At 52.2% G+C, this 13,609-nt stretch overlaps 1 protein-coding gene across 11 annotated transcripts in view; it reads left to right on the forward strand.

The window, feature by feature from the left end:
- Window positions 1-13,609, forward strand: part of RGS3 (regulator of G protein signaling 3) — a 153,257-nt gene that overhangs the window by 44,254 nt on the left and 95,394 nt on the right. For 4 of the 11 annotated variants that reach the window (XM_070795313.1, XM_070795314.1, XM_070795316.1 and 1 more), the window contains 3 exons: window positions 6,287-6,407; window positions 7,726-7,816; window positions 8,440-8,495. In XM_070795313.1, coding sequence (XP_070651414.1) covers window positions 6,287-6,407; window positions 7,726-7,816; window positions 8,440-8,495 — 268 coding nt within the window. Of the gene's footprint in view, window positions 1-6,286; window positions 6,408-7,725; window positions 7,817-8,439; window positions 8,496-8,576; window positions 11,304-13,609 lie in introns of those variants that run through there. The other 7 variants (XM_070795317.1, XM_070795318.1, XM_070795321.1 and 4 more) reach the window with 4 other exon arrangements.

Raw genomic sequence — 13,609 nt, forward strand, 5'->3', positions numbered from 1 at the left:
GTGAGTACCCAGGACCATCAGAATCCTGTCTTAAAGGGATGGACACAGGAAGGGAAGGCCCTGAAGGAGACAGAGGAGCCGAGTGTGCCGAGTCGTTTCAGTCGTGTCTGACTCTTTGTGACCCCATGGACCATAGCCCACCAGGCTCCTCTGTCCTTGGGATTCTCCAGGCAAGAACACCGGAGTGGGTTGCCATGCCCTTCTTCACCGGCTCTTTCCAACCCAGAGATCGAACTCGTGTCTCTTATGTGTCCTGCATCGGCAGGCGAGTTCTTTACCACTAGTGCCTGGTGGGCCGCTGTCTGTAGGGTCGCACAGAGTCGGACATGACTGAAGTGACTTAACATGCATGCATGCATTGGAGAAGGAAATGGCAACCCACTCCAGTATTCCTGCCTGGAGAATCCCAGGGACAGAGGAGCCTGGTGGGCTGTCGTCTAAGGGGTCGCACAGAGTCAGACACGACTGAAGCGACTTGGCAGCAGCAGCAGTGCCATCTGGGAAGCAGACAGAGGAGGAGTGGCAGACAAACAGAAGGATGCCTGCTGAGCCCAGTGGACAGAGGCGAGGAGTGGAGCGGGTGCCAGAGGCAGACACCAAACTGTGGGAGTCGCCATTTCCCCTGCAAGAGCGGAGCGAGCCAGGCAGAGCCGGCTGGAGAAGTGGCAGCAGAGCACTTGTCGGTTTTTGGAAAAGAGAGTGAGGTCGGGGAAAGTGAGTCAGCACCCGGGGAGGCAGCGTGACAGAGGCAGTGTCTCCACTTGTTGCCTATTTTGGGAAAGTGAGATTCCTTATTAAACAAAACACAGTCAAGCTTGTGGTCACAGTCCCAACCCAAAGCTCAAAGAGGGACAGAGCAGGCGCAGACAGGCCTGCTTTCTGAACAGATGGCCCTGCCCGAGGTGCCAGCTCCACAGTGACCGGCTCGGCGGGCGGGAGGCATGGTTATCGATCCATCTCTGAATGAGAAGGCCTCTGAGCTGCGGGAGACAGGCAGAGCCATTGCCGGAAACCCCTGCCCTGCTGAACACTCTCAAATCAAACTGTGTGTCTGTGAAGGACGGACATTCAACTTCACAATGTGAAGGACAATTGCAGAAGGAAGGGAGCAAACATTTATGAACCCTTCTCTGTGCCAAGCACTTTACATACATTAGCTCATTTAATCCTCACAACGACCCTGAGAGGTAGGAATTACTACTGTCTGTCTCTTCAGAGGAGAGGAAACCGAGATTTACTAAGGCCAAGGAACGTGCCCAAGGTGATATCATTGCTCTTGTTTATCAAGCACTGCGTGTCCACCACGTGTGTGGACCTTAAGCATATTTAATCATTATCTATTGTGTGGACACAGTATCCTCACAATACCATATAAGGTAGGCGTTCTTAATGTTTCTCTTTTACAGGCACAGAGAGGTTAAGCAACTTGCCCAAGGTAACACAGCCAGCATGTGGTGAAAACAAGACACAAATCCAGGTAGCCTGGCATCAAGTCACATGATACAGTACACCTGACTGGCTCACACAGGTGATAAAAAGCTCCAAAGCCAAACCTTTCCTGCATCGGTGTGCTTATGCCTCAGGCCACCTCTCACAGCATTTTTAATACAGTTTTATGTCAGTCGTCCAGCTGAATATGTGGCAGTTACATTTTGAGACTGATAGGAGATGAAAGGGGGGGCATCTGTTTCATGAATTCTCGCGATCCTTCCAGGGACTGCTGTAAGCATGTAGTAGAGAAACAGGACGGTCCATTGCTGGGAGGGGCAGGCTGATTTCGGGTCCTGTGGTGAGCATGGTGGGAGCTGAGGAGAACCAGGCCTCAGGGCAGTAGATTCTGGCGTAGCTCCTCCTCGCTGTGAGACCGTGGACAGGTCACTTCCCGGCTCTGGGCCCCAATTTCCTCACCTGTAAAAGGCAGTGATTTCAAAGGTTTCTTTCGACTTGGGGTTCTGTGAGTCTTTAAGAAATTATAGACATTTTCAAACATATGCAAAGTTAGAAAATATGTAATAAGCCCTCACATACTTGTAGCCCAGCTTCATCAATGATCAACATGTGGCCGATTTTACTTCATTTACGGCCTCACCCACTGTCCCTTCCTCCAGTGGATTATTTTAAAGCACATCAGCTCATCTGAGCTATAGATCTCTCTAAAAGATGACTTAAAAAACAGAACAGCCACAATGCCATTATCACATTTAAAAATTAACAGTAACTCCATAATATCACTGACTATGGAACTGAACTACTTAAAGTTTTGTTCAGTGATGTGGAAAGAGCCAAGCTGAAGCTTCTAATGTCAGTCCTGGTGTTTTCAGAACTTGTGGTAAGAGAACAGTCTTAGAATTGTGCTGTTATGCACCAAGTTAAAAAAAAAAACAAAAAACAACCTAAAACACACACAATATACGTTTGCAGAACATAAGCTTTTATGCTGATAGTAATTACACAGATGGAGAGGCTGTTTGCTGTACACTTTCTTTGTACCCTCTCCTCTTTCAACTACTTTATAAACCATGCCAGTGCCAAGTACAGCACCCTAAAGTTAGGAAGCTTGTGACCAGAGATGGGGACTGAGACCAAGGAAAGAGAAGATGAATGGGAAAATGTGTGTGCAGTTTAAGTCATCAAATTCAAAATAAATTGAGATTCAATGGGATAAGTCTGTAACAGAAATAGTTTAAGGCCCCTGGGAGAGAAAAGTAAAGTGCATTCCCCTAAAATAATGCATTTTCTTTTTGTTAGCGGGTTTCCTACCGTGTGCTAAAAAATAAACTGAGCCGAGTATAGCCATCTCTCCGTATCCACTGGGGATTAGTTCCAGGACCCCCGTAGATACCAAAATCCATGGATGCTCAAGTCCCTTCTATAAAGTGGTGTAGTACAGTTGGTCCTCCATATCCACGGGTTCCTCATCCTTGCGTATGGAGGACTGTCTGTACTATTGCTCATGAATGCTCCATGAAGCCTTACCTCTGAGCCTTTGCACCAGCTGTTCCCTTTGCCTGGAATGCTCTTCCTTTCCCTCTCTCTGGCTTCACTGTCTTAGGTCTTCTTAGAACGTCTCAGTTCTAAACCACTTCTTGCCGCTCTGAGCATCCAGCATTTATTGCCTGCACTGCTCATCTGTCAATCTCGCCCTGTCTAGTGACATCCCTTGTATTGCTGCCTTGAACTGCTGTTTAAATTCCTGAGTGTTTGTCTTGTTTCCTTAATGCTGGGGCTCCTTGCCCAGAGCCTGCCAACTTGGGAATGATGGATTCATCCATTTGTCAAACCTTCACCAAGTTCAGGGTTCAGCTTTCAGAAGTACCCAAGTCTTGGCCCCTGAGACTCTGTGCCTAGCAAAATTTCAGGCGATCACCAGTTCCCAAGTTTATTGCCTGACTAGTAGATTGCCATGTATTCAGGTTCCGCATAAAAGAAGTCTTTCTTCTTCCAAAGGTTTTTAAAAACAGGCTTCAGGAGTAGCTAATTGAAGAACACTTAGAGGTTCCTGTTTATGGACATTGATTGTGACAATTTGCTGGGCCTGAAGTATCATGAAATCATTGGAGGCCCCTTCGCAGGAAGCAAAGCTCATGGGAGGCTATCAACCATTTAGCATTCTCTGAGCACCAGGGGATAAAAACTCCACTTACTGAAGAGCAGGAAGAGACAGCCTTTATTACAGCTAAAGCATCGTGCCTGGGAGATTTAGACAGTTACGGCCGTACCCAGTGTGAAAGGAAAGTGCGCAGCAAGGCAGTGTGGGCACCTGGATACCAGCTGCGTTGCTCTTGAATGTGTTGATGAACAGAACGAAATCCATGATGAGGACTTTGGCAAAGTCTTGACAAGGCTTTTCTGGAGCGGCAGCTCAGGTCAGCGGCTGCCACTCATTCTGGTCACTGCGGCTGCACCTCCAGTAGTGCCGACTTGGCCATGTACCAGGAGGGAGGAGGGTTTGTTTTTGGTGGTGGGTTGGGGGGTGGATGTGGATGGGTGGCTTTAATGGAGTGACTGCACTGTCCTCTAGGGGGAGATGATTAATCCGCCTGGTGAGATAGGAGGGGGCTGGCAAGGGGGGGTGCTCCCTCCCCCTTGTTAGTGCAAGGGGGAGGGAGCACTCGCAGCCCAGGCTGCAGGAAAGGGGGGCAGGAAGAGAGCGCGGGGAGTGAGGAGTAGCAGAATGAGAGCAGCTGGTGAGACAGGGCCCGGTGCAGAGCGTGCCTCTGCAGGGAGGGGCGCCGAGTCTCAGGATCAGCGGCCCTCATCCTGCCTTCCTGCCCCTCACTCGGCAAGGCTATCTGCGAGAACCCATTTTGCTCACTTTCGGGTGGTAGGCTGCTGCCACTCTTTCTGGAGAATCCAAACAAAGTGTATTTGTAAAGACGTTGTAGACCTCTGGTGCTCATGGGGCAGGCATGGTGGGTGCCCCGTAGGATCCCCTGGACGGCTTTCTCCAGACGCCTGTGTCCAGAACCCACCTTGAACCTTCTGGGTCTGGAGCCCGGGAGCAGGCTCTTCAGGGGGTTCCATGCACTGGCTCAGGCCCCCCGCAGCCCAGTCTCCAGGGAGGCTCATCTCCAGGGAGTTAGTTCTTTACAGGCAGTTCATTCCATCCTCGGCTTTGAAATTGCACCTTCCCCAGAACTCCTTCATCCATGTGGATCCCTCAGATACTGAAGTTAACCGTCAGGGTTCCGCTCCAGTGTTTTTATTTTTAAATATTTGTCTTTTATTTGGCTGTGTCGAGTTGTAGTGGCAGCTTGTGGGGTCTTCATTGCATCGTGTGGGGTCTTTCACTGCAGAGCGTAGATTCTCTAGTCTGCCCGGAATGGGCTCCGGAGCTCAGGCTTTAGTAATTGCAGCAGGCGGGTTCTCTAGTTGCAACGCTCTGGCTTAGTGGCTCTGTGGCAGCGGGATCTTAGTTCCCGGACCTGGATCGAATCCGCCTCTCTTGCACTGCAAGGCAGATCCTTAACTGCTTGACCATCAGAGAAGTCCCTTCCGCTCCAGTCTTAACACCTATGTTGTTTCTCGATTAATAGCTGTTAATATTAAACCAGTCTCTGAAGGGAACTGACTTGGAGATGTGCTAAGAGAGAAGAAAGGAGAGGTGGGGAAAAAAAGCGACTCTAGTGTTAGGCTAGAGAAAGATGTGGTAGGATAGAATACTTTTGAATACATTTATACTGTTTTTGTTTTTTTTTTTTTTCTGATTCTGAAAGAAGTGCTTGTTCCCTATGAAAATTTAAAAATGCTAAAAAACTCTAAGGAGGAAACAAAACCCTTTCTTATCCCACCTACCAGGTACAACTATTAATATTTTGGTGGGCATCTTTCTCATTAATCTATAGATTTGTAAACTTTTTTTTCTCATAATAGCAGGATTATATTTTGCATTTCAGTAATGTTCATCTATACTGTCATTCTTGGGCTTCCTTGGTGGTTCAGTCGGTAATGAATCTGCCTGCAATGTGGGAGACCTGGGTTTGATCCCTGGGTTGGGAATATTCCCTGGAGGAGGGCATGGCAACCCATTCCGGTATTTTTGCCTGGAGAATCCCTAAGGACAGAGGAGCATGGCATGCTGCAGTCCATGGGGTCAGAAAGAATCGGACATGACTGAGCAGCTAAGCACAGCACATACTGTCATTATTGAAAGCTGCCAAGTATCAATCCGTCCCTGATTGTTGGACCTTGGAACTCAGCGATGAACATTTTTCAGGAACTTTGAATTACTCTTGGTCAAGTAGGATCCAACTGAACTCAAGCCTGTCGACATAGCATGACATTCCCATGAGTCCTGACCTTGGCTCATGTCTGCTTGCCCAGCTGGCAGTCAAGTCAGATTGGAATTGGGAACTTTTGTGTGTCAGGTTGGTTTGAACCTTGATTTGAAACTGTCCAAGCACTAACCAGCTCCTGTCTGGACCCAAGACAAAGCTTCTTGAGCTTTAGGTCCCATCACTTTTCTCCTGAATTCAGCATCACCAGCTGATGTGTGAGCTGAAATTCCCTGTGGGGACCAGCTCTTCAGACCCACAGCACCAGAACAACTCAAACCTCCAACGTAGCTCTGAGCTTCTCTGATGGGTTTCCCTTGGGGCTCAACTACTGTAAGTCCTGTGACCTTAGGAAGGGGATCAACTCAGCCTCCGTTTTTTCCTTTGTGAAACGGAGAGAATAGCGCCACTCCAGCCTAACTCACAGAGTTGGAAAGATCAAATGAAATGGTGCAGGTGAAAGTGCTTTGTAAACCGCAGTGCACCAGGCAAACCTGTGTTACCCTTGACAGTTGGCCTCTTGATATAGTGCGACGAGAAGGTGCTGATGCGAGCGTCTCTTGTTCTCCCAGACAAAGTGGACTTATCGGCTGCATGAGCTTCGGGGTGAAGTCCCTTCTGACTCCGGACAAGGTGGGTCCAAGGGAAACTTCTTGTAGAGTCAGGCCATCTCGGCCGGGGCTGGTACAGGCAGAGGTGCTTGCCTGGAAGCCCTGGGGCAGGGCTTCTATCTCTGAGATGGTACCCCACTGAGACCACACTGTCACCCGCGTGACCATCACTCCCTCATCTTAGCTCTTTGATATCACAGACCAGTTGTGTGGCGGCTCCAAGTCTTCCCAGGAGGCTCTGAGTCCAGTGTCTTCTCTAAGGACACTGGTAGGTCCTTCAGAGCTCAGAGCAGTCCCTGCCCTGGAGGATGAAGGCTGGGTGCTTCTCGTAGTCTGTTCTAGGAGCCGCTTGACGTTGTGGGCCCAGGCTTGTGTTTCTGGGCCTAGCTAGTGCTCGGGGATGGAGTGAGTGTCCTGGTGGAACTTTCCTTCAGGCAGGTGAGAACTCTGGGATCTGGAGGGCCTTGTCTCTGGGTGGCCAGACCCTTACCCACCTCTACTTGGACTGCACTCCCCGCACTGGAGGCTTTTGAGCAGGGAAGGGAGTGCTCCTCTCGCACATCCCTGGAGATGTCCTGGTGACCTGCTCCATCCTGCCACCCAGCTCTGCGTCTTGGAAGTGAAGTCTGGGGTGGGTGGCTGAGGACTCTATTCTGCATGTGGGTCACAGATATCTTAACTGCAGCCTTGGCTTTCCTTCTTGGGTGGAGATGTCCCTCCACCCCCACCTGGAGCCTGCTCAGGAGCCTCAGGTTGCCTGCTTTCCTCCCTTCCCGCCCTTCTGTTTTGTCAAGCTTTATTTTGCTCCTTCTGTGTACCAGGCTTTCCTGGTGGCTCAGGTGGTAAAGAATTTCCTGCAGTGTGGGAGACCTGGGTTTGATCCCTGGATTGAGAAGATCCCCTGGAGAAGGATATGGCAACCTACTCCAGTATTCTTGCCTGGAGAATTCCATGAACAGAGGAGCCTGGCAGGCTACAGTCCATGGGGTCACATAGAGTTAGACATGAATGAGTGACTAACACTTTCACTTTCTGTGTACTAGGAACAGTGCTAGGCACATCACAGAGCCTTGCACAGCCTAGCTGGGGAGGCGGGCCTTTGGGTTGACTTGCTCTTCAGGGACAAGAGACGGTGGGAATTCAGCAAAGGGGAGGACCCGCTCTGTCTTCAGGAAGGGCTTCCCGGAGGTGCAGGCATGGCAGCTCCCTTTGTGGAAGGGAGGCTTGCGTGTCTGTCCCTGTAGAGATTCTGCTCCTGAGGGAGGCACTCAGCGGATCGGTGGCTGCCTACCCCGTGCCCTCTGCCTTCTCTGAGAATGTCACGCCTTCTCTCACGACAGGAGGTCAATGGCTGGTACTACCTGCTGGGGGAGGCCCTGGGCCAGACCAAGCACCTGAAGGTGGCCAGGCGGAGACTGCGGCCCCTGAGAGGTGCGTGCACACCACCTTTAGCTCTGCCCAGACACTCTGCTGGCCCGGGGCTCGCCTCCTCCCTTCCTGCATGGTAGCGTCGGTCACTGTGTTTTGTGGCATGAGTCACCTCACCCCAGGCCACCACCAGACCCTGGGTCCAGGAACGTCTCACGGGCACCTGCTAGAGCATAGCCTCACATCCATGATGCCTTTACTCTTCTGGTTGGGCTTTCCTTGGAGAGGGTTGTGGCCTGACCCCAAGTGGCTCGGCTCCCTTGGCCTCTAGATCACGGAGGGCTGGGTTTCTGGACCTTCCTGTGTGGCCCCCTCCTCAGGGTCAGTGGTCTCAGGACCCCCTACAGGCTGCCTGGCTGACCTTGGGGGACCCACCTCTGCAGACAGGCTGGTGGGCCCTGCTGTGGGGCCTGAGGATTTTTGCCTTATGCTCTGCCTTTCCTGCACACAGACCTGGCTCCTGATCTCTGCCTGGCCCGAGCTGGGGCACTGCCACACCCTGGAGGCCAGCAGTGACCTGGGCCACCACGTGGGCCTGGAACCCTGGCTTTGGCCTCTGGGTGGTCTGTGGGACGGGTGCTTAGATGCCAGTAGAGACTTTCTGACTCTGCTGTGTCACCTTCCAGAACCGTTGTTGAGGACGCCGGGAGGTGAGGATGCTGAGAACGGGGAGAAATTCAAGGTAGGTGGGCCCAAGCCTGGGCAGGACTGACGGGCCCTCAGCACTGCTCTGGGCTCTAACTTGCTTCTGGTCAGTCCCTTGGCCCAGGAGACCCCTGAACAAGGCAGCGTTTGGTGCCTGAGACTCCGAGTCACTTGGTGCTTGGAGACCCAGGAAGTTGTGCATTTTTAAGAGGTTATTTCTGTGCTTTCCTCGGGTTACTCACGCTTGATGCAGGAGTAGGGAGATAGCCAGGCTCCGGTCCCTGGAGATGGAAGTGTCTGGGTCGTACTGACTTCCAGTCTCTTGAAGTCGAATCCTCCTTCCCGAGGTCCCCTCAGACCCTTGCTTACCCCAAGTGCTGTGACCCAGCTCCCCTTCAGATTCGGCACCCCCCTACCCCTCCTCTGGTGTCATGGAGTGGCTGTCACGGAGCCTGAGACCATGAGATGGGTTCTCACTTCTTTAGGGCTTCGAATCTGGAGAGGAACCTTCCCACGGGGATTCTGGGATATTTATCCAAATCCATCTCTTTGCCGGCCATGGGAGGTGATCTCTGGTTTCCCCTAACAACTCAGACAGGGAGAAACAAGCTCCCAGCGCTTGAGCAGGCCCGCTGTTATTCCCTAACATGACCCTCAGTGCCACCTCTGAGGTGGTTGTTAACTACCAATCCCCCAGATGAATGGGATGTGTAAGGTTCAGAGATGTTAGGTCACTTTCCATGGCCACAAGCCAGCAAGTAGCAGAGGTGGCATCTGAATTACGGCTTCAGGTATGGCTGCCTCCTGCAAGTGGCCTAGTTGGGAAAACAGGACAGTGATGTTTTCCGTGAGAACATGTGACATTTAGGTGTATTATTATCTATAAGACATTTTCCGTTTCATTTACTCAAATCATTCACTCATTCATTCATTAGGGTTTTTTAAAAATATATTTATTTATTTGGCTGTGCTGGGTCTTAGTTGCAGTATGTGGGATCTTCAGTTGCGGTGTGTGGAATCTAGTTCCCTGACAGGGGATTGAACCTGGCCACCCCCTACTTTGGGGGCGCAGAGTCTTAGCCACTGGACCACCAGGGAAGTGCCTCATTCATTAGATATTTATTGAACATCTACATGGGCCAGGCTTTGTGCCAGGTGCTGACCTATAGCTGTCTACAGTTCAGAGGTCCCTGTCCTCATGTGATGTTCAGTACAGCAGCCACTAGCCACCTATGGCTACTGAGCACTTGAAATGTGGCTAGTATGACCAAAGACCTGAATTTTAAATTTTACTTAATTTGAATTAATTTTAATTTCAACTGCAACTTGTGTCTAATCGCTAACATATAGGATAGTACAGTATTAGAGTAACTTGCCAGGTCTGTTTTCTGTGGCTTCGTGCCGAGTTTCAAAGCTTTCCTCCAGCTTCAGTGTGGGAGCTGAAAGGCCCCTCTCCGTACATGCTGAGCACAGAGGGGATGGTGACCTGGGAATGTCCCTGGGGATTCATGGGAATTGCGTGAGCATCAACACTGCAGGTTTCTAGGTGACCTGGGAGAGTCCTGCTTCAGGCCGGACTTTGCACACAGACACATCCTTGCGAGGTTGTTTGATTTTTCTGGGTTTGTATACTCGGAGATGTCCGTAGGACTCAGCAAGCTGGGGGTAATTGTCAGAGGCTTGGTGAGGGCACAGGGAGAACCCCGAAAGGTGTGCATGGGGTGATGGAGGCTGGGAGACTGGGGTGACCTGCCCACTGTCACAGCAACCAAAGCTGGGCTGGACCGAGGGACCCTCTCTGGCATCAAGAACGTGAGTGGCGGGGTCGTTTTCCTCAGGTGGGTGGAAGGGGCTCTCGGCTCCCCAGGCTCTGCTCTACAAGTCAGAGACTAAGACTGGGGCTCTGATCCCAGCCCCATCCCGCCCTGCTTGTCATCTCAACGGCTCCAGGCCCCCACTTCTTCACCAGTAAAGGGAGGAGGCTGGATTATCTGGTGACTGGAAATCGCTTCCTGACTTGACTTTATGGTCTGTCATCAAATGGCAACCCAGAGCAGTATTCTTGCCTGGGAAACCTATGGACAGAGGAACCTGGCGGGCTACAATCTATGGGGTGGCTGAAGAGTTGGAGACAACTGAGCGACTAATGCTTTCACATCAGCTCCTTAAAGCAGCCCATGTACATGGATGAGAAAACTGACTTTTAAGTGCCTTCTGGGTGGCAGGCAGACTCCAAATGTTTCGTATTCCCTGTCTTGACCTGGAAAGTCTGTGGGTGCAGCCCCCACCCCACCCCACCACGTCCCAAGCATCCTTAAGTCCTCAGGCTGAGTTCGTTACCTGTGTTTGCTACTGAGGACCCTGGGATTTGCAGGGGGAGGCGGCGTTGTTACAGGGTGGGCCGTGTTTTCTGCCTGGGTTCTCCTCCAGCCAGGAGTGTTTGTGAGAACACTGGAATCACAAAGTGGCCCATGGCGGAGAATGCAGCCAGAACAAAGGCGCCCTCTCCCCGCCAGGGCCGGGGGAATACTAACTAGTTGACAGGAATTTTAATATAAAACTCTCCCTCTTCCTTGTCATTCGGAGGTTTCAGGAAGCCTTCGGGCTTATCGTGCAGAGGCACACAGCACAGACAGGGCTTGGGGAGGTGAGAGGTGATTTCCTGCCATTCTTCTGCGGGGCGGGCTTCCCAGGGCGGTCATGCCAGGCTGACGGGGCGCAGTGCGGGCTCCCACTGCCGTGGGGAGAGTCGGGTTTTCATGGGGCGGCGGCCGAGGCAGGACCCGCAGTCATGAACCGCTTCAATGGGCTCTGCAAGGTGTGCTCGGAGCGCCGCTACCGCCAGGTGGGTGCTTGGCCCCTGGGCGGGAGGACCAGTCCACGGGGTGTCTTTAGGGGTCAGGGGTGGGGGCGCACCAAGAAGGGCTTCTGTCCCTGCAGGGCCTTCCTTCCCTCCTCCTGCCCCTCACAGGTTCATTGTGATGTGGGGGGAGGACAGAGGCAGGAACTGGACCCCAGGTAGCCTGTACCTGCCGCGCCTCCCTAGGGGCAGCCGAGGCCAGCCCTGTGCCATCCTAACAACTGGTGGGGTGGTGTCTGAGCCGAGACCATCTAGTTGATTTTCTGTCATTTTTACTTCGGAGGAGTGTGTGTTGCAAAGAGCATCTCCAGCCCAAGATTGGAAGTGGCTAGGTGGCTGAGCAACTGGATTTGTGTTTTTTGGGGTTTTTTTTTTGCTGACTTTTCCTACTTCTGATGGGATGGCAGCTCCTGTCTTGTGTCATGTATGTTCGATTGTGTTTTAGCATGTGTTGGTGTGCGCTTGTGTGTGAGATAGGCTGTGTCTATGTGTCTGTATGCACACATGTTTCTCCTCCCCGGGAGCTGTGATGCTTTGAGGTGGGTTGAGAGCTCAGCTTCACTGAGGGTTTGCCTCTGAGGCTCCACTGTTAGGATGTGGGGCAGCGTAGGAAGGATGATCCCTCAGCCCACAGGACTCTTCTGAAACGTGAGGGACATTTTTTTCTTATAAAAAAGGCATGATGTAGGCAGGGTGAAGGCAAGGGATGTCCAGATTTTGGGAATATCCAAGCTGATGGGACTGTGGGATGACTCTTTAGTATACAATGTCCCTCTGTGTTTTAATGAACAGACTGGAATCTAGGTCATGAACTCTTTCAAACAGGCAGGCTTAGGTCTGGGGAGATGCTGAGAGGGGGCCTCCTGCACCTCATGCGGGACATGTGTGTTCTCCCTGCAGTCCCCAGCTCTCAGGGCCCTCTCACCCTCCAGAGCCTGCGGAGCAGCCCTGGCGACACTGGCAACTGGGTGGTAGGGTGGTGAGACAGAGGGGGCACTGGCTGGGAGGTTGAGAAGTCCTCGGTCATGTGGGACCACAGGTCTGAGGACCGGGGCTAGCTGGCAGTTGGAGTAGGGTCAGGCATGAGTGCCCCCAAGTCTGTGCCCAGGGCTCCAAGACTGAAGTTCCAAACGGATCCTCTGCCAGAATGTGGTGCAGGGCTGAGGGCACTAGCTTTGTGCCAGACCCAGGCTCTCATCCAGTTCTGCTCTTTTTGAGCTCTGGCTCTCGTGCACGGTATCTACCTCCCTGAGCCTCAGTCTTCCCGTCAATGGAATAGGATGATGATGTGATGGTGCCTGTGAGAGTAAATGGAATGTGTGTGAAGTGCCCGGTGCAGAGTGTTCAATAAATGTGGCATTTGGGGGTTGGGGTTGAAATCTATGACCCTCCATGATAGAAGGTCTGAAACCAGGCAGGAGGGTAGAATGGAGGTGCTGGCATGGGAGAGATCCGGGAGCAGTAGCAATTCCTGCTCTGGACAGGAAACAGCAAAACCCACCCTGGAAGGATGGCCTCTGCTAGGAGTCGCTGATATCCTAGAGCTAGGGCAGGGCTGCTCCCCTTGCCTCCTGACCCTGAGAGCTTCATTTGCTTTAGACCTTGGTTTTCTTCTCTGTAAAATGGCCACACTAAAACCAGCCCCGCATCAGGGCTGCAGTGATGATCATGTTCTCTGGAGACTGTCAGCGAGGTTGGTGGTCACGATGGACAGAGCATGATCCTGCTTCCTTCTCGCAATCCCACCCCTCGCACCAAGCACACACCCTTTCTTCTTCCCCTCTTCCCAGCTGGCCTGAACTGTTATCTGGACTGGCTCTGCTCAGGCTGGTGCCGAGAAAGGCAGAGAGGTCTCCTGTCCATAGTCCTGCCTGGATGTGGGGAGCAGGCTGCTTTGTTGGCTCACCCTCCTGTTCTCCAGATTCAGCCCTGGAGGCCTGAACCCAGACTCTCAGCCCTAGGCACTGGGGCCTGTTTTTCAGAGCCGTGCCCCCGGCAGGAGGGGCATGGCCCTCACTGGGGTGATGGGGAAAGTGTTGGCATCCCAGCTTGGGCCTGGGTTGAGGGTCGCCCTAGGGCCCCTAAAGTCCCCGCCGATCACCTGGAGTGGACTGGTCTCCTGTCATCGTCCCTTGGCTTCAGCCTGGGCTTTCCACACTCACTCCAGAGTTTGTTTTTCTTTCTTTCTTTCCATTTTTTTCTCTTCCTGCCTTAGCTGTGTGTTTTCCCAGAATTCTTATGGGAACGGGGTATTTTCCTGCCCCCCCCCACCTTCCCCTTGTCTGTCAGAT

Source organism: Bos indicus, chromosome 8 (assembly GCF_029378745.1).
Source record: "Bos indicus isolate NIAB-ARS_2022 breed Sahiwal x Tharparkar chromosome 8, NIAB-ARS_B.indTharparkar_mat_pri_1.0, whole genome shotgun sequence".
Taxonomy (NCBI): Eukaryota; Metazoa; Chordata; class Mammalia; order Artiodactyla; family Bovidae; genus Bos; species Bos indicus.